Source organism: Rhinolophus sinicus, linkage group LG07 (assembly GCF_036562045.2).
Source record: "Rhinolophus sinicus isolate RSC01 linkage group LG07, ASM3656204v1, whole genome shotgun sequence".
Lineage (NCBI taxonomy): Eukaryota > Metazoa > Chordata > Mammalia > Chiroptera > Rhinolophidae > Rhinolophus > Rhinolophus sinicus.
The window spans coordinates 21,738,221-21,763,335 of record NC_133757.1 but is presented as its reverse complement, the minus strand read 5'-3'; the positions used below and the strand labels follow the sequence as shown (position 1 = coordinate 21,763,335).

Genomic DNA, 25,115 nt, shown 5'->3' with positions numbered 1-25,115 from the left:
TCTCCAACCCCTCCACTCAGCTGCCCCTGGTCATTTGGGGGGGTGCCCTGCTTCCAGCTACTGACTTAGGTGGGGAAAGACAGTTATCTCCTTGGCGCTGTCAAATGAGCTGCCACATCAGATGTGGCCTTTTCAGGAATGAGCGCTGGAGAGCATGAGAAAGAGAGTAAACCTTTGAAAACAAATCTTTATGAGCTTGGGACTCTAGTGACCCTCGTTGGCCCGGAAAGGGCTGAGGTCGGAAAATCAGAAGACTGGCTGGGAAGGGGTGGGAAGAACCCCCACTTACCTTCTGGCCTGGAGACAGGGTTCTTTCCTTAGCCTGAAATAAAGGCGTCTTCTGGAGAACAAGCCAGCTGCGGCTGATGGAAGCCTATCTCCATTTTTCTAGTCTGAAATTTTGAGGAAAAATTTAGAAATGGCTTGTATCGGTAATAACTGACTTGCTCACCAGAGTCAACTTGAACTTTAAAAAGTGGCTCAGGTTTGTCCTCAGGGATGACTTTGTCTTACAGGAACTGCTAGGGACTTTGGGGACTTAATGTGTAATGCGACGTCCAGACAAGCGAACCCCAAAATAAGCATTATCTTGGTTTGTTTCTGTACCATCTTCTGGCCCCAGATCTCAAGACAGCAGTACCAAAATGCTTTGATGGCATCCCGGATGGACAAAACTCCTCAGTCTTCAGACAGTGAAAACACTAAAATTGAATTGACTCTTACGGAGCTGCACGACGGGTTGCCAGATGAGACGGCCAACCTGCTCAATGAACAGAACTGTGTGACGCACAACAAGGCAAATCATAGCCTGCATAATGAAGGTGCCATCTAGGGCGCCCCCTGGCCCCCCAGCCCTCACCCCTCCCGTTCCCGAGGCCCCGAACCAGGCCACTCGGCCTCGGCCTCCGTCCGACCATGAATCCCGTTAGTGTGAGCTTGTGTGTGCCATGCTGCATCCTGCAACATCCTGAGACCAAAGACTTTGCCCCCTTCCTGGAAGCAGCAGAGGAGGACCATGAGGGCAGGAATGGAGACTAGAGCTGGGAAACGGACAGCTCCCGTGGGCTTGTTGAGATTTTGGAGATGAACTTCTTCCGCCCAAATAGAATCATGTTTATTTTTTCAGCTGTACCTTTTATCGTTATTCACTCTCCTCCTTCCTTGATTTGCATGAAATTGAAAATTGTTGGGATTTATTTTTTTTCAAGAGATCATTGTTTTTAAAAAGTGTTTTTTGCAGAGTTTTAAGTTGTCCTGCCTGAACTCTGCTGTAACCCCATGATGTGACCCTTACAGGATGGACTTGCCCCTCCAGGGGCCTTCCTTGGCCCTCCAGGGAGGGGCACCCTTCCTCTGTGCCCCAGTGGGTGTCGCTGTCGAACTTGAAGGATGAATGAAGAAAACCCGCGTGGATGCGGACCGGCCGGGTCTGGCACTGCCGATGAGCTCGCAGGGCCCTGCAGTCGCCTCTCTGAGCTCAGTGTTGTTTTAAGTTAATGTTTAACTGTGTCCCTTTCCCTCAGAAAGGTTTAACATTTGCTTGGAATGTGATTTTGCTCCCGCTCTAAGGAATTTTTATCACGAAAATGAATGTTAATGAATTTTAAACCCATGGTTTATCATTGGCAAGAGGCAAGGTGACTTCATCCCGACATTCCTGCAGCCTGGGATCTCCGGCTCAGCCAGGCCTCCTCCCCGCCCCAGCGCCCCAGCTCACAGAGCGCCGTCACCCACCTCCCACCTCCCGTCCTCGCTCTTGTTAACCCAAGATGCTGCTACACAGATGCCAAATGGAAATCTTCCACAGGGCTTTTGAGTAAACACGTGGTGTGGGGTTTAAGCTCCTCCCCTTCCCACTGGGACGTGTGTGATTGTCAGAAGAGGAGCTGGACCCTCCGGCTGCACTCTGTGCTCTGTGTCGGGAAGGCATTTCTAGACCCATCTGTTGAAAGGAGGGAGTTTTGGGCACTGCCAGCCCCTGCCCCTCCTTCCAGGGAGCCAACTGTTCCTCTTCCGCTCTGTCCCTGGGCTCGGGGCCCCAGCCATGGCTGTGTCCCCCGCCCGAGGATCTCTGTGCCCCCCGCCTCAGAGGCGGCCCATGCCAGGGTCAGTTTGGCCCCAAACAGGGATTCAGAAACCAAATGTGTGTTGTGGCCATTTCATGTGTGTCTGTCTTGTTTTAATACCAAATTCATCACGTGTAGTGAAATTAATGTCAGGAAGTATTACTTGAGTAACTGAATTCTTAACTATCTTATCTGTGTTTTAAGTGTTAGCCCAAGGCATACGTGCATTGTGTGGGCAACGTTTGTACACTGAAATGAATTCATTCTGACCATAGAGAATTGTCAGACAACGCTGCATCCACTCACTAGCTAAGAAGACACCATTTTCTCCACTGGGTCCCACTGAGTGAAGGGAAGCCCCAGGGCTAAGCAGCAGTTTGCTTCTTTCTCCTCAAGGTAGGAATATGCACCCCAGGCTGTCTCTGCAGGGGTGGGAGCTGTGCTTGGGGAACAGTCAGCAGTGTACACTGGGCTTGCCTTCTAGTGAGTGCTTTGATGTCGCCAGTGTCATACGCGCGCTTGGCGAGTTTTCCTCTGGGATGTCAGTCCTGGAGTGTCTTCCTCAGACGATGCCCTGCCCCTTGGTGAGGGAAGTACTAGCTTCACCTCGTGGTAGAGGGTCATAAAGGTGCCCCCCAAGGGGGCTGAGTGGCCTGCTACTGGCACCCAGCGTGCCACCTTGGGATGGAGTCCCCACCATGTAGCTTGGTGTTAGTGGGACCCTGCTCCGTGAGTATCCCTTTTAATAAACATCCATCCAAGTTAAAAATCTCAGTTTCTTCCTATGCTTCTAGCTGAGCACAGTCCCAGTGTGACACAGGAACTGGGGCTGTCTGTAGGATACGCAGAAACGAGAGTTCCCCGTAATGAAGTGGAGCCTGGGCCTTGCGGCGGCGGCGGGGGGGCTTCTCCCCAACAGCCACGCCACACTCTTGGCCAGGACAGCACTGCGTTCCGTGTGCGCTGGTGGAGCCTGCCCAGCTGTGCTTCTTCTGGCCTCAGGACTTGGCCCGTCAGCCTCTCCTGGCTGATCTGCTTCTCCATACAGTCTGTCCGGGGTGCCTCGCGACTGGCAGCGCCCCTGGAATCCAAGTTAATGTGCTGGATCTTTTTCAGAGCCCCTCTGTCCCTTTATGAATCCTACAGCTCGGGGAGAGTCAGTCTGGGCAGTGGAGAAAGCGTTCCAGCCGCTGCCTCCTCGACGTCAGGGAGAAACATAACTTCTCAGTATTGTCTCATCTGCTCAGTGTGGTGGGTTTTTTGAAAAGTCTCCTCTGTAAAGGAGCTGGCAGGCTGGCTTTGCAGTCGGGCTCCCAGAGGATGACATTTTAGCCTCCCAAGTTTGTATTTATTTTCTATACACTTCTCTTTACCTTTGATTATTCACACTGTTTTATAACAACAGGGAATCCAAAACCATTCCTGTCTGGTCCCTAAAGGAATGAGGGCTAACATTTGGCCATACTTATATCTGCTTTGGGGAAAACTCCAGACCCTTCAAATAACACCCAGTGTCTGAGTGACCAGATTTCTCTTCCAGGCCCCATTTTAACTTCAGGCTGTTGAACGAGAAACTCTGGCTCATTGCTTCTTCAGGCAGCAGGAGAATGGTTTGGCTTAGAAAGTCTATGCAATTCCTGTCTGTGCAGTAAGTGGGAGTCAGGCAGAGAAGGCCCGTCACACAGTTCAGATGCCCCTGTGCAGTGGACAGTCCTCAGCAGCACTGACGGTCGTCTCCTGGGGCCGCTGTCCTTGTAAATGAGCAGAGGAGCAGGTGCAGAGCCTGGGTCCTGAATTCAGCAGGAGCCCTTGTTGTCAGACCCAAGGCTTCTCTCCACAGCGGCTTCTGTGACCCCTGCTGGAACGTCTTCCTGCTCCCAAGCAGACACTCTGGTCTCCCAAAGGTTCGACCTGGATTCCTAGTATCCAAATGTTCCCAGGACTGTCTGCTTTCTCTTTATAATGAGAGTGGCTGTTGCCCTACTGCCTTAGAGGTTCTCTCCCTTTATTTCTCTCTGTTTTATGTTTATCAGGCAAGTCCAAAATCATAGAAACTCTTAAGAAAACAGATCCTTAAGATTTGTAGATGGACATTGGGTGCTAATCAACTTAAGCCTTGGTTCTTACGGAGTTTGAATTTGACAGGGCACCCCTTTTAACTCTGTTCTTCCCTCCTTCCTCACCTCACTTCTGGAAAAGAGCTCATTGCCCGTGCTGACATGGTTGGCTCCCCCAAGTGAAAGGCAATAAGGCATCCTACCCTTTTCTAATGTTATTTCAAGGAACTTTTGAGCAAACATTGAATGCAGAACTCCACACTGATATGGAACATTAACTGTGAATATATTTACCTGTGCTTTCCCGAGGGACATACGACTAAAGGACCAGCTTTTTCAAGTCTAGGAAAATAGTGGTAGATACAAATAGAATTGCATTTTCCCGAAGAAACAAAGCAACAGAAATTTGGGCTTAGCAGGGAACGTGAACTTCTGCCCTCAAATTCTCAGATTGAGGGGCAGACCTAAGTGGCCATGGCTGATTGATCCTGTGTCCTGGCTGGTCAGAAACAAAAACAAACTCCAACCCTGTCATCTTCTGACAACCAGCCAGGGGTCAGTGGCTGTCTTCACCTTTCCGGGGCCGGGAGACCAGGATTCCTCATGTTCCCCGGGAGTGATCCCAGGCAGAGGGAGTCTGGCTGGCACAGGAAGGTGCTCACCTTTTCCCTGGGATTCTAAGAGGACTGGCTTGGTGCACATCCTACGACCCCACCCCACCAGTGGCATGGGCAGCGGGAGCGACTCCCCTCTCAGCTTTGATCCCAGAAAGAGGTTTTTCTTGCAGGGGGTTGAGAACTCCAAGGCTGAGCTGGCAGTGGGGGGTGTGGAGGCTTCCTGAGGCATTGGAGCTCCTTTCCTACTGAGCTCTTGACCTGGGTCAGGTTTCATCCCACTCTGGGCTCTGGGCTGGTGGTGCTTCTGTCCAGCAAGGGCATTGGGTGAGTTGTAGATTAACCCAGAATTAGGAGGGACATAGAGAGTTCAATACGAAAGTGATTCGAGGATTCAGAAACTTTTCCGATATAAATTTATCAGTGATCAGACTACTCAGTGAATTTTGATACCTCAGGGCCATTTGCAAATCTTTATCTTTTCATATTTATTTTGTGTTCAAGCAGGCTGATAGGAATTCGGAGAATTCTGAGGTTCACTTGCCTCCCCTCCCTTTGAGGCGAGTGGTGCCCCTACACCCAGCTTGCTGGTGTTGCTGTCCCTCACTGCTGTGATGGTGGGCCTTCCTCCTCTCGTGCTGACAGGCGTCCTTCCTGCAGTGAACGTTTCGTTGCTGGTTGCCTCCTCTGCCCTGTCTGGTCGGCCCAAAGGACAGGCGGGAGGAGATGGCAGTTCAAAGCAACTGCACAGCTTAGAGCAGCTTTCCTCCCACCGTCTTGGGCTGGGACCTTTGCCCCTTAGACCTTTGTGGTTGGCTCAGCTCAAGTTAGCATGCCCTGTGTGTATGCTAGAGCCACTGACCATCTCACTAGAATTGTTTTAAATGTCTTTGGATGGGAAATAACAGGCTGCACTTGAAGCAACATGGAAACGAAGGTTCTAATGGTGAGAATGAAGTTCCAGGAGCTCGAATGCCGAGGGTCATATGCGCACAGGTCCAACACATACTATTAGAAAGACTTGAGTCAGTACATGTTTTCAAGTTTTAATACCCAGAGTGGGTGTCAAACATGAACAAATGGGAAGAATGACGGAGTATTGTCTTGCCCTACTTGCAGGGTCTCTTCTGGCATTTGCCCACATCTGACCAACATTGATTCACTCAGGAAGTGATTCTTTTGTAGCCAGACTCTTTCAGATTCACCCTGGAGAGAACTATCAACTGGACCTGGTGAGGCTTAGGAGCCTGATCTTTTTGTTGGAGGCCAGGACCCCTTGGTTACAAACAGCTGGTCTCAGGCTTCCAGAGCAGAAAGGAGTGGGAAAGAATAAGGTCTCAGGACTCACTCCCCAGAGAGCCTCAGCCTCGCTTCTGAGTCATTATCCCCGTGTCTGAGGTCTACTGTGAAGGCAGAGTGTATCAGTCCATTGACTTTTCTTGTTTCTGGAGTCCTTTAAATCCACAAATGTATATGCTTTATTTTATATTATTTATTATGTACATATGCCTCTACTGTTAGTACGTCATCTGTGACTAAGATGAGATCTGTTCTGGAGCCCCTCGTCCATGGAGCCTAGGGTCTCGTTGTCCTTTAAAGTGGGTGAGAAGGCAGTAATTTTGTTTTTGTCTTCAATAGGTTGCTGCTCTTATGTTGGCCCTAGTGTCCCCAGCCCCTTTTCGGGACCACCTACATTCCTGATGACCAGTGTTGGGACGAGCATGGAGGCAGGTCTCTTACCTGGTGGTAGGGCCTCTTACGTACCTCTGTGAAATACTTCCGAGGTGCTTGCTGGTGGCTGGGTCTCTTCTCTATGTAGTGGTGCCGCATGGCTGTGAGCCCAGCACCTCCCTCCTCACTCCACCCTCCCACGCAGGTCAGTGGCCTGGCCCCACGACAGTAATAGCCTCTCACTCCCCACCTTGGATTACAGACTCCATCTGTCTGGACCATGGAAGCTGCCTTTTCTTGGTTTTGAGGCCCAATCTTGGCCCTCAAATAAGACCCTGCTTTGTGTCTGATTTTCATCCTCCTCCTTGGCCTTTCTCACTGTATCATAGTGTACATTTCATGCTTTTCAGCAGTGAAGTTTTCTGAGCACAGTATTCAGAGCTGTGTATATAAACCTAAAGCACAAGTGACATGTATAGGTTTCATGAGCTGATTGTCATAATGAATGCATTTTATAATTCAAATGATGTTGTAGATTTACAATCTCTCCTATTTATTTTGTACCAATTTATTTGTAAATTTTGTCATTGTTTTCAAAGGTTTTTGTTCATTTCTATTATTCTATTTAGATAAACGATGATTTTCTGTTCACTGTTCTAGCGGGTGTGTGTTCCCTTTCCCCTTTCATCTATTGCAACACCAGCCTCAGTTCCCTGCCCAATTGCACAGTTTTACTGGAAAGCTGGAATTGGTTGTTGGCATAGCAACACAGCAGGGTATTCACTTTGGATGTGTACCACAGTCGTGTTAAAACAGTGGGTGCTAGAACTGTGCCTCCAGCTTATAGTCTGGTACAGCCGATTCCAGGGAGGTGCTCCTTTGCAAGGATTAGTCTGTCCCCCATCAGTTCAGTTTAGATAAGGACACCGAGGGTGTCTGAGGGTGTCCATTCACACTGCCCCGGACATTTGCTGCTCAGTCACTAGTCACACACAGTTCAGCTGGGCAAATGTCTAAGCTGTTCTTTTCCTAGACAAGACCGAAGGCCTCACCCAAGCCTCTCAGTTGTCACTCGAAGACGAAAATGGGTCTGTGGGTCCTCTGGTACTTGACGCCTAGGATGGAGAAAGGGTGCAGCAGGCACAGATGGTTCACCCTCAAGTTAAAAACACTGGGAATGAGTGTGGTGAGTCCCGTTCTGATGCTCTTCAGGATTTGGTGGGTGTCCCACATTTCCTACTAATCCAGTGTGTGGTCCACATCCTCTTCCATCATCACTTCTTTTAAAAACTTCTATTCCTTCTTCCCCTCCTCACTCCTATGGGACCAGACCCTGAAGTTCTGGTCGAGGTTCATGGCCCTTCTGAGAGCCATTCACAGACCTTTTTGGAATCCTTCTTCCTCTGCTCTTAGTCTCTATTTTATGATCCAGAGGATCGTGCTCTGAGATCGAGCCTCTTGATGACTGGTCCCTTCTTTACCCCATGTTATTTAATCAGGTGTTTACGGTCTGTTTTACTTACACTTGTCCTGTGGATGGAGACATCTTAGTGAACTACTGAGAAGCTTGGCTTTGAGACACGGCCTGACCTGACCAGCATCCCACCTCCCAGCCACCCCTATTTCTTGAAAGTGGAAGGTAGATGTGTATTTCAGTGAAGTGGCACCTTCTTGGGGGCCTTAGGAGCAGAGCAGAAAGCACAAGCGGGACCGGGAAGGAATGATCGCGCCAGCACATCCACTCCCAGCTGGCTGCTTTGCAGATTTCCCTGCATTACTCACTTTGTCTAAATGAGTCCTGAGCCCAAGGAAATAGACGCGAGTTTTCCTACTGTGAGATGAGATTTGCCTACGCTTTCTGTCTGCATCCATGAAGTTCCCATGTGTTGGTTTGTTTCTAAGCTTTACTGTGAAAACTCTGCGGTTTCTATTTCATATTAAATTGTGCTCCCTGGGGCCTCTTCTCAGCTCAGCACTTCTGAGGCTACAGATAGAGATCAGAGGCTCTCGTAGAGCGAGTGGCACAGACTGAATGACCTTCTCGTAGCCTGGAGTTGATTTCTGAAAACTTGATACTTTTTGAAGGTAATTCAATTTAAGAGCCAACAAGTTGAATTGTATTCAATAGGCTAATAAACTTTTACTTTCTTTGTATAATTTTCATCATTTTCCCTTCAAGATCCTCACATCTGTGCTATTTTCAAGAAGTCCCGAACAAAGGAATGGTTCGAGGGCCCTTTCTCTGTGACATTCTGAGCATGCCATCTCCCCAGGGGGACCACGGTAAGGCCTAAGCATATAAGGGAGAATCAGTTGCCAGAGTTCTTTGTCAAAGTGCTTTCTTGCTGGGCTGTCAGTGATTGTGAAGCTCACACAGTAGGCCGACACAGACGGGGAAGTTTAGATGGAGCCAGCTCCCCTCCCCCAGTTCTGCTCCATTAATGGCTGGAGGGCCATGGGTCCAAAGATAAGGCTCCTTGCTTCAGAACCCCCACACCCAAGTCAGCAATGACCTCTGGTGAGAACCCCCTCAAAAGGACTGGACATAAACATTCTTCTGTGTTGGGAAGGTTTGCTTGGCAAATCCTCTTTCCCAGTGTCTCAGGAACTTGTGAGACTTGGAAAAACTGTTGCCGTCTTTCATGGGAAGGGCGTGCACTCAGCTGCTTGGGCTCCAGTGTTTTGTGTGTGAGGTTTATCTTGGCCCAGACTCTTCAGGCCTCGTCTATAGCCCTGGCTAGACATGGCTTTGGGGAGAGCTCAAAGGGAGAGCAAGCATTTGGGGACATATTTGTACATGAAGCAATCTGTCTAATCTACCTTTTTTCTAGTAATAAAATGGAGCAAAGGTATCTTATTTTGTAAGAAGAAATGTAAAGGGAACCAACCAGAAATTGGTCATGGTCATTTTGTTTAAAATTGGAAAATGTAGATTACTTAGAGTTGCAGTCTCCCGGAGTCAGCAAGCTTGAGATGAAATATTGTGTTGAGTACTTTTTGTGTTCAAGCTCTTCAGAGGAGCTTAAACTACTGTGTATATTGTATTTTTGAAATTACGTCCCTTTGTTCGAACAAGTCCGATTGTTGTGGCCTTGGAATGAAGATAGTGTATCTGAGGACAGGGAAAAATGGTTGCGAATGCCAGGTGAAACAGAAGCTGCCTGTTCATTCCGTAGAAGAATGCTTTCTTTTCGTATGACTTGCTTTCTGCTATTTCTACATCCTCAGCAGTGAGAACAGTGTGAACTGCCACTTCTCTGTGAGTGGAGGTGTAGGCTGGGACGCTGTGGGCTACTGATTAAGTCACCTGACTGCTTTCTGCTGCTGTGCGCGCACGTCTCCTCCCTCTGGTGGTAGCACATTATCTTTCTTCTGTTTTCAAGGATGCTTGAAAGGTAGCTCCGTGGTAGATTTCATTCTCCAGGCCTCCTAAATTGTGTATCATTTGAAACTGTTCCATTTAAGGAGAAAGTTTAAGTGCTCTATTGTCTAGTCACCAAGAAACAATGTCACGAGAAACCTAAAAGTACTGAGATGGAAGCTGCTAAAGCAAGTGGGGACTTGGGCCATTCACTCTATGGCAATAGCTAGATCACAGTTACCATTTTTCCCACCATCAAAGAAAGGGTAAATAGTTTCCATAACATGGAATGTGAACATGGCTCCTGCCCTTAATGCAGACTGAGATATGCAGTTGTTTGTCTCAGGCTATTTGTGGTGAATAAGCAGAGTATTTTTAAATGCTCTTGGCAGCCTTGGAAAAATTGCAGGGCTTTAAAGTTGTTGACAAAATATTTCTTAAATAAATAAATCTGATTTAGAAATATCTAAACATGGACTTTTAAATCTAACATGTCAGTGCAAGTGGCTTTTTAAAGTGGTTGCTTAAAACCAATACTAAGATGATGGAAGGATTTGTAGCTCTAACTTATTCTATTTCTATTAAGAACCACTTCTCCTAAAAGCATCTTAGAAAGGGTAGATTGAAGGGCTTGCTTTCTTATTTTAGCTCTCAGCAGAGCTATGCTTATGGTAGGAGAAAATCTAAGAGAACACCAAATGTCCTCGGCTAAGACTGCCTTTTCTGAAATAACCCATCTGCGCCTTAACTGAGCCTCTTGGGAGAGAAGGTATAGGACCGGTCTTCTCGCAGAGGGCCCCGGGCAGGGCTGGGTCTGCTGTGCACACGCCCTGAGAATGGGAGTTCGGTCCAGCACCAAACAGGGGTGTCTTTTACAAAGCCTGAACCTAAGTGGTGTTTTCCAAAACCCAGGAAGTTCTGAGAAGAGCTGGAAGGTCTTTCTCAGTCTAAAACGCCTCAGCTTTAACAAGAGGGTTAGGGGGGGGTGTAGGCAGGTTATACATTTTAAGTTCAGCTTCCTTTAACTATTGGCAACAGAGAAACTCACATTCATGTTTGAACAAGCCCAACTGCAGCGTCCTGAGTGCCTGCCCATGGACCACTTCCTTCCTAACACCCTTTTCTAACAGGAATAATATTCAGAGAAGTAACTCTGCTCTGGCTCTTAGACCTGTATGGAATCCTAGCTCTTATAAATGTTGGTGGTCTTGAAGAAAGCTGTGACCAGCAATGGAATTCTTCAATTGTGTTTTTCACTTCTCAGTCTTTGGACCCACTGCCAGAGAGACAACTGACTAAAAAAGAAACTTACATAGGTAAGATCTTATGTGGGCAACGCAATGTAAAAAGTGTAGTAAATGAAAGCAAAGTGCTCATGTTGGTCCTTGCTCTAAAAGGGAAAGGATGTAAATGTACTTATAATAAGTTAGCTCTGTAGTTGTAATAACTCTTAGAAATTCTTTGGCTTTGAGAAAATTTAAGACCATGTCAAACTGGGCAACATCTCTATCCTGAATGAGAATAGCTGGGGTGACCACAAATGTGTTCTCTAAAATTTAAAACAGGACAGTATCTTTACTGCATTCCCTACCTATAAGATGATTTTTTAAAAAGTCTCACCTCATAGTGTTGTACCAAAAAACTTTCCATGACAAAATTTTGAGGCCTATTTAAGTATTATAAATTTAACCATTAATTAATTAATCATGCTAGACTGTATTTAAGAGAATATCAAATTGATGTCACTAAGCCAAACCTAAACCCACTCGAAGACCAACAGTTATTACAGTTGTGCTATAGGAAGGGGTCAAAGTCAGTATTAGAAATGTTATACTTTATTGAATTCTAGAGTAGCTACTCTACCCTCCCATGTTCATCAATGACAATAAGAATGGAAGAACTATACGAAAGTTAAAGTGGGAGTCTACCCCATTGTTAAAAACATTGTAACAACTTTCACTGTACTAGGAGGCAGTTATAATACCCTAAAAGATACACTAATGATCCATTCTTGTTCAAAACAACAAGAAATGATTTCACTTGGGATTCTGAAGTGAATTTATTCATACTGATTGTGCCCTCTGCTTTCGTAAGGTTCTGGCTTCCAGAGCCTACTTCCTCTCCTCTACTGCTCGACTCTGAAAAACAACCCCGAGACTAATGAAGGCTGTAAATGGGCCACATGAGCCACAAGGCATGTGAATTTTATTCAGTTACGCTGTCATATAGAAGGAGGTTCCTCCTTTTCTATTTGGGGGCTTGCTCCTTTGTATTCTTTCAGCTAAATTCTTTCTATAGATTTACATTGGATGAGAAAAAGATTTTTTGGAAAACAAATAAGCATTTTTGGTACCAATCACAGAACTGCAGAAATAGATGAAGACTTTTGCCTCAAAATGAAATTGCTGCAGTCCATTCCGGATCAGCCCTCCAGCGAGTAGAGAACACTTCTGCAAAGCCAGGGACGACAGCCTTACCCGAGGAACTGAGGACACTTAACAAGCTTGTAAAAGGAACCTTGACTTCAACAGAAAACTACATTTGATAATGGAAACAATGTATTTCTCCAATGATATACAATACTATGTAATGCACTGAAAAATATGGACTTTGGAGTAAGAGCACAATTTGTAATGTAACAGCAGTTTTGGATCACCTCTTCCCATCGTTCTCCTTGTTCCACTCTGAGACCCTTCCACGTTACTGGTGATGAAACAAGACAAGGAAACAGCGGCACAAGCCACGACAGCGCCATCTGCATGCAGCCCAGTGTTACCCTTACTTTCTTCCAATACAGATTCCATTACAATTTTGAACCATCTGTAAAGAGTGCAGACACACAGAACTAAAACAAGTGTCTCCCTATGATTAGAATATCTCAGAGTCTTCAGAAACTTTGCAGATGTCTCTTTCGCGGAGCTCCCCCTCCCACTAGAACCCAAACAGGGACATGGTATCCTATGAGTCCCGCCAGAACTTGTTTAATGCGTACTCAGAGTTGTGGTTTTTCTCCTTATTCTTCCTCTTCCTCTTCTTCGTCATCATCTTCATCATGGCAGTGAGTAATTTCCTGGGGGGCCAGTGGGAAGAGGTTGGGGGGTTTAATCTCACTAATTGACCGTGTCAACTGGTGCCGCTTGTGGTCCGAGTCTTTGAAATCCACTGAAGTGCGGTTTCGTGTGGCCAGCGGGGACTCCACCTCGTTGATGTCCACATGTGTATGTTCCACTGTTGATTCATGAGGCATCTAGAACAAAGTCAGGTTCAGAAAGCAGGTGGAACAAAATAGCTGTCTCCCAAGTCCTAACCCCTCTCCCTCTTTAGGTAGCCACGCAGAGGGATGTCTACCGTGCACCAGAGGCCAAGCCAACTTAGATATTCAGGTGTCTTCCTGGCACTACCTAAAGCTACCTGTCCTCTTCTCTCTCCTCAACCCTCAAAACTGCGACCAGATCGTTTACTGTAGCCTGAAACTGGATAAGATGGGAAAGAAGAGATCCTTATTTACTTCACAGCAAAAAAGTCCTGAGACATACCAGTGTCAGAACATAGGAATATAAAAACCACATTTTTCTCATTTAGTGCCAACAAAAGAGGAAAGACTTCACCACTCAAACAACTTTGAAAAGAGTAGATTTCCGAGTAAAGCTATCCCTGTGACAGTCTACCTTGACCAGACTTTCTCAAAGGTTCCTTTTTGTGCAGCCTGCCCTTGGGCTTTAGCACATTAGAGAGGAATGATCCAAACTCTCCTGTGCCCTCCCACAAAGCTGACTGCAGAGCTCAGCCTCAGGAGTATCTTAAATGTAAACAGTAGCTTAAGGCTGCATTAACTCACCAAGACGTGGGCAGCTCGGAAGAGGTAGCTGAATGGGTAATACAGCAGATTGATGAAAGACGCTGCGTAGAGGTCAGCATAACGCATCACCTGACTGGCAAAGAGCGTCTGCCGGGAGCCGCTGCGGAACAGGCTTCCCATCATCCCGTAGCACATGTCCATGTCATGTGTCACTTTCTAAAACAAAGAACAAGAGTGAGTGTCAGCTCATTCAAAAAATACTGAGCGCTGGCTACGTGCCAGTCCCCGAATAAAATCAGAACTAGGAAAATCACTTAAACTTTATTTTCCAAGTTTTCTCCCAAATCCTACTTGGATACCTTAATACGTCTCTGGATGGAACTAATGTCTGGGCGTTCATTGCTGCTACTGTCCAGGTGCCTGGAGACAAAAGGAAAAATCCAGTGAAAATCTCTAGGAAGGACACCCCTACACCGAGGTGACTCACAAAGAGGCAGACGGGTTTCAGGGAAGAAAACTTTAAAATTAGGACAGAAACTTACTTGTAGAGTTCAGCCAAGAAAATATCCAAGCTCTGAAGCTCTTCAAAAAGTGCTAGTTAAGGTTTGGAAGGAAAAGGAAAATGTTTTAAATACATCGAATAAAAAAGCATCCAATTTTTAACTACTGCTGATACTATATTAAAAGGTTACAGATCTGACTGAGAAATAAAGCCAAAGGTGAGTATGTAAAGTAAAGCCAGAGGTGAGTACATAAAATGACTTCCTGCCCCCTCGTCTGGATAACCCGCACGCTGCCTGCAATCTGGCAGCTGATGGACACAACTTTCTTTACCTGCCTTTCCTCTTCTTACTGAGACACCACTGACTACAACTCTCCTTCCAACTGGATGCTGATTCTGAGCTGACAAAGTGCCAGTTCACACCTCACCCATCTCAGGTGTGTCAGCAAAGCAACTATTAACAGCGAATTAGGTGGTTTGTCTGAAGTTACAGGTCTAGGAAACAGAGCCACATCAACTAGATTTCTAAAACTTCGTAGGTGGAAAGTTGAAAATGTGGGTGAAAGGCTAGTTAGAAATCCCACTGTAAGTACAAATAATAGCAAGAGCCAGAGTCTGCTGCATGCTTTCTGTGTGTTCCAGCTTTTCTCAACCTGGATTCCCCAAAGAGAATTAAGCCTTAATGTATCCACTGTATATAACATTTTCTGTTATCTGCCATCTTTGGGAGACCTGAGAGTCATTCACTCATCTTCTCAGTGGTACAGATGAGGAGCCTTGGTTGAGAAGGGGAAACTAAGGTACGAAGTGTCTCAGTAACATGTGTAAGGTCACCACTCTGGGTGATGGATGCTAGCTAGGAATGTTTGGAGAAACTGTCAAACATCTTTGTAAGATCAGATCCAAGCTCACATTTCAGTGTACACAGTGTAGCTCAGTTCAGAGAATGCAATTTGGCCTCCTTCTCTACTTCTCAGAAGAGCAAATAAAAAAATACCAGGAGGTGTATTAACACTCAGAGCCACCAATGCCCCAGAATCATAGCTACGGGCTGGTAGCAGAGAGACTGAAACTAGTAGCACAGGATTCCAGAGGAAAGGGGAGTTCACTCGTTAGTTGCTACTGTAATGCAACTTAGGAGAGTAACATTTATATTTAATCTTCAATGGATTTGAGAAGAAAGCTGAACAAGATAACCTCTCATACATCCTCAAATTCTGGAGTTCTGTGAAATATCTGGCTATCTGGGAAGGAGGTATACAAATATCAAGGCACATCCTTCGACGACCCCATACTTTCAACACAACAGTTCATCAAAGAGGATTGATTCACAGCTGGCCGTTTAGATACAAACGAGGTATGTCAGTGATTTAGAATGTAAGAGTAATGGCTCCTTACAGCTCTTATCAGTCCACACATGCAGCTCCTGTGCAAGTTCAGGAATCACCAAAAAAGTTCGCCACCCTTGCCGTTTCTTTGATTTTAAAATGTCCCCAAAAATGTGATCTCCAATATACAAAATGTCCTTGCCCTTGGCTCCCAACAAATCACAGATTGTATCAGATGAACCTAAAACAATGGAATGAACAAAAAAACAAATGTCTCCATATTAAAAACCAGTGTTCCAAGTTCCATAACCGTTAAATACTATGATTAAGTTAATTCTTATGTGAGGAACAGACTAGAAAAAGGGCTCACCTTGCTTAAAGACAAAGACTCACAATTGTCTGTTTTTCATCATTCTTTATGTTGCCTCTAAGAAAAGGCCTTTAGCTCCCCTGTGTTGACTAAAGCTCTTGATCACCAAATCCAAGAGCAACAGAGCTACATGCCTCACAGCTTTAGTCACTGCAACCCTCAAAAGTACCACCGCTTTTTCTCATAACAGATCTGTCCTTAAGTTGGCTTTGTTCGACTGTTTCTCACTCCAACAAAACATGCATCTGTGTCCAAGGGGCTCCTTGAGGACCCCTTGAGAACCACACCAAATGATTCCAGGACACTGAGAAAAAGCCTCAAATAGCTAAAAGAAGGATGGGGGGAAAAGATCCTTTTAGTGAAAATCAAAGATTCATTAGGACATATTAACAAATTCTCAAACCCTTTCTGCCTGACTCCTATTGCATTAGTACGTGACTGAAATACACCTTCAGTGGATGCTGGGAGGACATCAAAGCCTTCACGGTGAGGTCTAAGCAAAGACTTACAGTAAATAAAGGGAAGTCTGCGACTCACCTCCCGAGTAGACAATACCATGCTGTAAGGGGCCTGTGTAGGTACCAATTTTCAGCTTGCCAGTTTTCTGTAAAGAAGAACATATGGGCTTTGTAATATTTATCATTCTATCACAATCTCCACCCAAACTGCTACTTGGTTAGGCAGCCAAATGAACAGCACTTTTGAATTACATTCTTTTAAATTACTTGGCTATTTCAATTAAGACCAGAACTCTTAGAATAATTTCCAAAAAGAGATATGGTGTACTTGTTTCCATAGGGAGAGTAGGAGTGGGGAATGGAGAAACCTGAAGGAAATGTGCCAGCAGACAGATTGTCCTCTCGACTTACAGTATCCACCTGACGCAGGACTGTGCCTTCTCCAAAAAAGAGTGGTTTGCGTGCATCCACCAAGATCAGGTCAAAGTAGGACTGCCATGGCCGATGGGAGCTCCCAGGCTGATGAAGGAGAAGTAGCAAAAGCGGAAACATCACTCCTAACCTTAAGGCACTAATACTTAATTTCACTCAGATGCAAGGAATGTAGAAATACTGAGGATAATCAGAGGATTCCACTGTTTTATTAAAAACATACTGTGTCCTATTATAAGCCACATCCTTTTGGAAGCAGGCAAAGGTGAAAGCATAAATAATGACTAAAAATCTCTGCATCTTAAGTCATTTCATCTACTACTTATTAACTTATCTCACAGGAATTTATATGAAAGAAAGTGTGCTCACACTCTAAAATGGGCTAAAAGAGGCTCAGCGGGGCAAAGGACAGGTGCGTATCAGTAATACTCCAGAGAAACTAAGAAAGAGGCAGATCGGGAGGGGTTATCACTTTGTGAGGGATATAAATGTCTAACTAGTACATTGTTTTGTACACCTGAAACTAAAAAAAAGAGAGGAAAAAAAAAGGAGGCAGGTCAGTATCAACTGAAGTCAATTAGGAATGTTACTGGTTATGTCCTCAGAATGATGGCTCTGGGTACACACTGGCCTTCGGCTCACACTGCCGGCTAACCACAGCACTAATGTAAAAGTTATACCCATTAATGTTATTTCCATCCTGAAACAGAACCATGGCATTAACCTTTTAAGGTCAAGCTGAAGAGCACGGCATACATACTGTGCTTTTGGGTGATCTCGAAACAGGGATTTACTGGCATGTATTCAAAGAAACCTAGGGTTAAAATCCCACGAGTATGTGATTAAATTGCATTGAATATTCCTTAAATCTAAGTGCAGCTATACTGCAGGAATAAAGATTTCTCTGCTAAATGGCAAGGTTGTTCTCTTGGCACAAAACTCATCAACAACTGACAGCAAAATCTAGACGCTGTTAAGAATATGCACATTTTCTGTTTCTTTTAATCATGTATCTTTCTCAACCTGAAAATTCCTTTTATTGCCACATAAACTTAACAAATCTGCACAGAACTTCTTGGGCATAAAATTATTCTTATCCACTCTACTAAATACCACATGAATATCTCTTTTATTTCTGGGTACTAAGTTTTCAAATTGCTAACAACTTTCAATTATACCAGCTCCTGCACGACTTATAATGTTAATGAAGATTTCTGGATGGCTACTGGCCAATTCCTTACCCTCAATATTCCAAGCTGATTAAATGCATTCATTATTACTAAAGCAATGGTCTATTAATTTACATATATTACCTTGGGGCCATGTGGGAAATCAAACAGGTAAGTCATAATTTTCTGTGGGGGGAGAAGAAAATCCAACATAAGGTCCATATACTACTTCTGCAAAAGATACAAAACACCTAAAAACAATCACACACAAGCTTTTCATAAGACAGGTCTTTTTCATAGGATTCATCACATTCTGGTTTCCTCTAAAGTTTATGAAATCATGGCTGTGGAAACCAGAAATTAATGCTTCGTCACAACAAACATACAAAAGCTTCTGACATTCTCAGTAGGACACGGGCTCTACTAGGAGATATTTTTGTGGATTCATGCATATCCCTATCCAATTCTCCTAGTGGACTAGATCACATAGTTGGAGGTAAAGGGCATCTGAGGTAAGAACATAGAAAAGACTGTAACGATTTACATGAAAATAACATACGTTGGCTTTCTTACTACTGTTCCTAGACCAACCAAGCCAGTGAACCACTGGCTTTGTAAGACTGCTTATTCCAGATCACCAGATTTCTAGATCAAGATTCTATATAAAGAGGACTGGGAAGCACTGAGCTTCTTGATAGTACTATGTCTTAGCAAAAGTAAGATGAGGTTAGGGAGTTATATAGGCTTTTCCATATGGTTTAATCACGGCAAAAAAAATTAAGCAGTAGTGAATTTTGATAGCTAAGAGTTAAAACATCTTTTCACCATCCATTGCTGTCTGTCTCCCAACAGCATGGAGGGCATGTATGCATGTGCAATAAAGGATGTGATTTAGTTTTACATAAATGATGTGGCAAAGAGATATAGAAACCATTTTAACCAACACAAATGTTTTAACTCCTAAATTAAAACATTCAAGTAGCCAACTGTAATCAGGGAAAATAGTCAAATATTTAGGAAAATCTGAGAAGCATTCTGATGTGTGTATATATTTTTGCTCTTTTCACTTGCTTTCAAATTGAAATGGCAAAAACTATCCTTAATAAACTATCTTCCTCATTATCTTCACAGTTCTTTAGGCAAAATAATTCCTCTGTATAAACAAACAAGTATGAATATTAAGCACTTACATCTGTATATTTATAGTCACTGTTGGTAGCAAGAAATACTTTCCCTACTTCCTTCATCCGGCTCAGAAGCAAAGGCAGTTTTCCCTGAAATTTAATACAATGATGAGTGAAACACTAAAACACAAATACATATTCATTCACACTGTCGAGTAGTCATGTATACCAGACTTGTCCACTGAAACAAGAACAGGGTATGCCCTTTAAGGGTTGGTTTGTTTCAGAATTTTGCACTTAAAAGAGCACATTATCACGATGCACAAATTAAGTATTAACATATGTAATATATGTGGTGTATATAATATACAGATTTTATATATAAAATGATACATGTAAGTGATTATATGATTATTAAAAACATCTCTACCTTCCTCATTATGTCTGCCTCAGGAAAAGAGTTTAAATTGCCCTGTAATCTTTTAAAGTATGTGAATTAGATGTGTTACAGATCAGAAAAAGCTGATTTTAACCATCAGCAAAATCTTCTACACGGAGAGGATTAGATATAGCTTCATTGTATACACTTTCGTTTTTAAAAACATCTTGCAGAAATGAAATGACGTGTGCAGGATACAACCTAGAAATGCCCAGACCCACTTGTAGATACATGAGGAAATTCTAACTCCTGATGTGACCAGAAAGAAAAACAGCTTTTCCTTCTCTCACAGTAAATAGGTTCCTTTACTCCAATTTTCCTGGAACTCTCCCGAACCCCTCAGTGTTCTTTCTTGAAACAACAAGGTTGGGGGTGAGAGTGGAAAGGAAGCAAGGAGGTACAAAGACTAAAAAGTGAGAAATCTTTACCAAAGTACTTTGAGAAAATACTGCATTTTGCTACTTTTATTCTTAAGAAAAGGAAGAAGTACCTCATCTCATGGCGGTGTGTGTATATGTGTACTTTCTATTTTGAAATAATGTCAGCCTTACAGAAAAGTTATGCAAATAGTACAGAGCGTTGCCATATATCCTTCATCTAGCTTCCCCCCTAATATGAACATCTTACATAACCACAGCACAACTATCAAAACTAAGAAATTAACATTGGCACAAACTATTAACTAAACTACAGATTTTTCTGAATTTTGTTAGGTTTTCCACTAATGCCTTTTAAGATATTTTAAAGCTTTCCTTATTATTTCCTGTTGATAAGGTAAAGAATTTAAATAAGCCACACATATGTATATTTTTTAAACAATTTAGCATGGTGGTGATGGACTTACTAACTATGAACTTGGGCAAGTTATTTAATCCCTTCATTCCTCAGTGTCTTCATCTATAAAGCAGAGTAACAACACCTAAGTCAGGGTTACACGGGAGATTAAATGGGATGATGCATGTAATCGCTTAGCAGGCTGATGTGCACATAGTAACCACTCTAGCTGCTCTTATAATTAGAGCTATAAGGACAAATGTAATACTAGGTCTTCTTGACTATCAACAAATAGAAAAAAACCATACTAAGACCTATGTTCTAGCTGAAAACTCATGGTGATTATACTTAGCATATATTATGCTAAGACAAAGAAATATCTTCCGTTGTTCTTTTCATTACAAATAGGCTTGTTATTCATTTTCCTAATAGGTAAAATAAATGATTGCGCAGATCTTGTTTTCTCATGACTTACATCTTTAACGACATATTTCTCAAGATTTTCAACTGTCTTTTCCTTAAGGGAGCCCTAGGGAAAGAAAAAAAGGAAATAAGAATAAAATCAGTTTTTAAAAGTGTATAAGACCAATTGTGTCTACTATCAACCTAAATGCATTTCTTAAGTATTTACCAAAATGGAAAAGTAGATAAACTGGAGGCCAGGAAAAAGTAACAGGTGTGATTTGCTGCAAGTCAGCCGCCAAAATGTATTTAAAATATAAAACTATTTTTATTTTAAACTAGAAATCAAAAGGCATTCTATATTTTACTCAGCACAATTGATAGTAAACGTAAATATAATATTAGTTAGTGTTATCACTCAAGTGTGAGGTATTTGAAAAGAACAAAATGGACCATAATCATCCCCAAAGGATACAGTAAATATAATATTAACACTGAAATCTCTTCTAAATATGTTTGGGAAATGCAAACTGAAATAAGAGCTAGAAGCCACACACCACCATTAAAGAAAGATCAGCATTAACCTCTGAAAACAGGACAGCCAAAGACAGGAACAGAAATAGAGAGCTACCACTAGGGTCAAATTCATTTTTTTGAAGGAGGAAATCTTCTCTCCTTGCACTTAAAAAGTTAATGTTTCAGACGATAAAAGACATGCTAAGAGTGAGCAAGTGAAGCAGCAGCTCTTAGGTACCTTGTAATGAACCCAGTCAACAGCATCTCTTACATCCTGAAACATACTCCGGTAAGACATGAAGAGGTCCCCATCTTTAAATCCTGTTTCACAGCTACAGAAAGATGAAAAGAACATGACAGGGAATCCAAAGGAGGGTAAAAAAAATGAGTACCAAACACTGCCCAGGGACCCACAGGTTCCATTATCACATGGATAAAGGCACTGGCTAATTAGGAAAATAATTACTGCCTAATGAAAGTCCATTCTGGACACCGGAGATGACTACAGTGTTCAATAGAATGCAATAATTGTGAACAAATACATAGCGACAGAAGAATATACTGAATGGAAGCTAAAAGGCCAGGTCCAAAAATATCAGGTTCCTTTTGCATCACTTTTAAGAAACAGGTTCCTATCAAAGAAACATTCAAACCTTAAAATTGGTAATTTAGGTTCTCTCCACCCTGACTTTTCTGACATCTCTAGGTACAAAGGTATAGCCTACTTTCTATTTAGCTTAGTGACTTGGCACTCCACCAAACTTAGTGCCTGGAAGTGGTAAGGCCTAAAGAGGGTAAGAAGTTAGCAAATTCTGGTACATGTCTGAACTTTTACCAGTGGTTACTCAATTCCCCCTAAAACGAGAGGATAACTTGTTCAAGACTTAAGCAAAATTTTACGTCAGGGAGGATAAACAGTATTTATTCCTTAATCAAATCTTGCTGGGACTGGGAATGTAACTAAATTACCATCCCTGAATGGCTCCTGGGTAGCTGCTGTGAAATGAGTAGGGGGGTTTTAGTGTAATTCTGCTTAGACAGATAATCATCACACAAACCTCCCACTCAGTTGTCACAATTAGCACCTCTGCTGGCCGTCTTCATTCCCAGGAGAAGCCAATCAGAAGTGGTCCCTTCCAAACATGGCTGCAGCATACTGGCAAGGAGAGGGGCCGTGTGGGAGGTGAGAGCCTGCATGGAGCTGCTGGTGCTGTCCCATCTCTCAGGCTGGCAATGTGGCATCTCTCACTAGCACTAAATTCACTTCAGAAAAGCAGAAAAGACCTACAATGGCCAGTTCTCTAAAACCCTGTACATTAAATTTTTTAAAAATCAATTGGAAAAAAAATTATAGTGTGTACATACCTGGTATATCTGGGACAATTAGTAAAAAAATCTACTAGGCAGGCCAACAGGTAGGTCTCTGAAAAAATGAAGAATAGATATTCATAAGCTATGAGATAATTCAAACTTATTTCATTATCTCCCTTGAGCAAAGACAAAAGATCATTGAAAGAAAAGAAAGCATCAGTACATATAAGCATAGAATGAGTCTACCTGGTAGGTTGAATAGTGTATTCAGAATGTAAAATCTTTCAGTGTCATCTCGTTGGATAAACTTATTTGGATACTGCTCTCTAGTTTCTGGTCTGAAAGAAAGAATTTTAAGTTAACTGACACCCAAAATATTAGCATTATAATAACAGAAATGCTCATCATTCAAAAAGTCACTCAAATATTTTGGTGGCTACATGCAAGGCAGGGTTCCAAATATGACACACAAAGATGAACAAGCTCGGGTTGTTCTTAAAAAGTTCTCAGTCTGGGAAGGGAGGTTAAATCACAGACAGACAATTACAACAACGTGAAATATCACAACTGCCACAAGAAAGATGCAAAGAGCTGTGAGAAAACTGAGGAACTGGAGACCATTTCAACTTAAGGGGTAGAGAGGAGTGAATGTGGGAGTGAGGAGAGGAAAATCTAGAAAGGACTTGTGAAAGTGGTGGCAGATGAGATGGTCCTTAAAGGCTTGGCAGGGAAATTAGTCCAATTTGAGTAGAAAAAGGGGAGCAGAGAAAAATAAAGCTAGAAAGATAAACTGAGGCAGCCCATCATGCTATCATTCTTATGGACAAGACAGTACCACTGACAGTTTTTAAGCAGACGGATAAAGCCAGATCTGAATTGTAAAAATATTAAGTTAGTTGCAGTTTTACCATAAAATGGAAAAAAGAAATGTGATATGCTACAAAAATGGCTACAAATTCTTCCCATCCCTTTGTAATATAACTGCAATTGCTTCAATTAAGTGGCTCCATCCTTGAATACAGGCTTGAACAGCAGTAAATGGGATCTGTACAGAAACTTGGAAAACACATGTACACTGAGGCTTGCCTCGTCTTGCTGCACTTGGAACTGTGAGCCTACTATGTGAATGTGAATGAGGTGACCTGCTGAAGACTACATGAAGTGAGGTGCCTCAGCCAACAGGCCGCCAACTGCCAGACATGTGAGTGAGGCGATTCCAGACCAGCTGAGCAACCCCAGAATTGCCCAGCTGACTCTCAGAATTTTGAGCTAAATAAATGGTGATTGTTTAAGCCATTAAGTTTTGAAGTAATTTATTCTGCAGCAAAAGCTTACTGACACAGAGACAAAAGACTGAGAAACCAGTTAAATGGTTATTGCAGCAGTCCAGATGAGAGCAGTAGGGGCCTGGTTCTGGAGTGGTGACAAAATTAAATGGAAGAATGTATTCAAGAGAGACTGTTGGGGTAAAATAAACAAGATCAGGCAACTGAATGGATATGGCAGAGAAGGGGCATGAAAATCAAGATGACGATGCTCATACTAAGGGGTCTCTCAGAAAGTGGCAGTACCATTAACAGAAACATAAAAACCTTGGAGACATAGCTGTAAGAGTTTTACTCTGGACACATTGAGTTCCAGTCAACAGATTTTTACAGACAATCAGAAACAAAGGTCAAGAACTTAAAACAGATTCAGACTTGAGAGAGAAGTGGAATCATCTATGTACAGGTAGTAGGTGAATTCATAAAGACTTAAGAGTAGATGAGGCCACTTAAGAGCAGAGAAAGAATACAAATTGGTAGTTACAAAGTAGTCATGGGGATGCAAAGTACAGCACAGAGAGTATAGTCAATAATGTTGCAACAACTGTGTATGGTGCCAGGTGGGCATTAGACTAATGGGGGGGAATCACTGCATAAATTACATAAATGTCTAACCACTATACTGTACACCTGAAACTAATAGAAAATTATACTGAATGTCAACTGTAACTGAAAAAAACATACATTTTTTAAAAAGTACAAAAAAAGAATATGGAGACTTTATTGATGGAGAACATTTAGGGTTTAAAAAAAAAAGCCAGTGAAACAGAAGTTGTTAGAGATGCACAAGAACCTGGGTGAGTGAAATGAAACACTGCAAGGGGATGGTACTAATAAAAATATTACAGAGGAAGCAAAAGAGAGAAAAACGGAAATATACAAATGCACAATTCTCATGGTGAATTTACGGAGATTAACAAAATCACATTGCTCTCTGTCTTTGTCACCCATCAGAAATAAGAGTTCCAATAAAGAATAACTTTGTAGAATATCTCATCTTCTATCCTCCCAAGATTTTCTGTAATGAAAATTAAGGTGGAAGGAAATAGTAATGATATACTTCCCTCAATCAGGTTTAGTAAGATGACACTGTCCCCTTAGATATACTTTCCTATTCTGTCATTAAAGAGTAATTCCTTTACGTAAGGATAGCTAACATTTATTAGGCAATTTGAACCCAAACTGACTTATAAATATAGTTAACAATTACATTTTGTTTAAATTAAGTATCAAATCATGCTTATGTTTAAAATAAAATTAATTCAGGGGGAGGTAGTGTATCATAAAAGGAATGCTAGACTTGGAATAGGGTAGAAAACATACTACTGCTAACTTTCTGCGAATAAAGATTTGATCTCAATATTATCCTATTCTAAACTTTAAAAGCCTTTGCCACT

The 25,115-nt window shown here is 42.8% G+C and overlaps 2 protein-coding genes across 8 annotated transcripts in view; one reads left to right on the top strand and one right to left on the bottom strand.

Moving 5' to 3' along the window:
* Nucleotides 1-7,059, top strand: part of CNNM2 (cyclin and CBS domain divalent metal cation transport mediator 2) — a 140,553-nt gene extending 133,494 nt beyond the window's left edge. For both annotated transcript variants that reach the window (XM_019725030.2, XM_019725029.2), the window contains one exon: nucleotides 623-7,059. In XM_019725030.2, coding sequence (XP_019580589.1) covers nucleotides 623-832 — 210 coding nt within the window. In that variant the 3' untranslated portion in view covers nucleotides 833-7,059. The remainder of the gene's footprint in view (nucleotides 1-622) is intronic.
* Nucleotides 7,060-11,588: 4,529 nt separating this feature from the next.
* NT5C2 (5'-nucleotidase, cytosolic II) overlaps nucleotides 11,589-25,115 on the bottom strand; it is a 119,705-nt gene continuing 106,178 nt past the window's right edge. For 5 of the 6 annotated variants that reach the window (XM_019725034.2, XM_019725033.2, XM_019725032.2 and 2 more), the window contains 13 exons: nucleotides 22,640-22,731; nucleotides 22,448-22,505; nucleotides 21,321-21,414; nucleotides 20,640-20,693; nucleotides 19,018-19,101; nucleotides 17,972-18,013; nucleotides 16,638-16,745; nucleotides 16,306-16,372; nucleotides 15,469-15,639; nucleotides 14,111-14,162; nucleotides 13,928-13,988; nucleotides 13,608-13,784; nucleotides 11,589-13,016 (listed from right to left, as the gene is read on the bottom strand). In XM_019725034.2, coding sequence (XP_019580593.1) covers nucleotides 12,783-13,016; nucleotides 13,608-13,784; nucleotides 13,928-13,988; nucleotides 14,111-14,162; nucleotides 15,469-15,639; nucleotides 16,306-16,372; nucleotides 16,638-16,745; nucleotides 17,972-18,013; nucleotides 19,018-19,101; nucleotides 20,640-20,693; nucleotides 21,321-21,414; nucleotides 22,448-22,505; nucleotides 22,640-22,731 — 1,294 coding nt within the window. In that variant the 3' untranslated portion in view covers nucleotides 11,589-12,782. Of the gene's footprint in view, nucleotides 13,017-13,607; nucleotides 13,785-13,927; nucleotides 13,989-14,110; nucleotides 14,163-15,468; nucleotides 15,640-16,305; nucleotides 16,373-16,637; nucleotides 16,746-17,971; nucleotides 18,014-19,017; nucleotides 19,102-20,639; nucleotides 20,694-21,320; nucleotides 21,415-22,140; nucleotides 22,281-22,447; nucleotides 22,506-22,639; nucleotides 22,732-25,115 lie in introns of those variants that run through there. The other variant, XM_074339116.1, reaches the window with a different exon arrangement.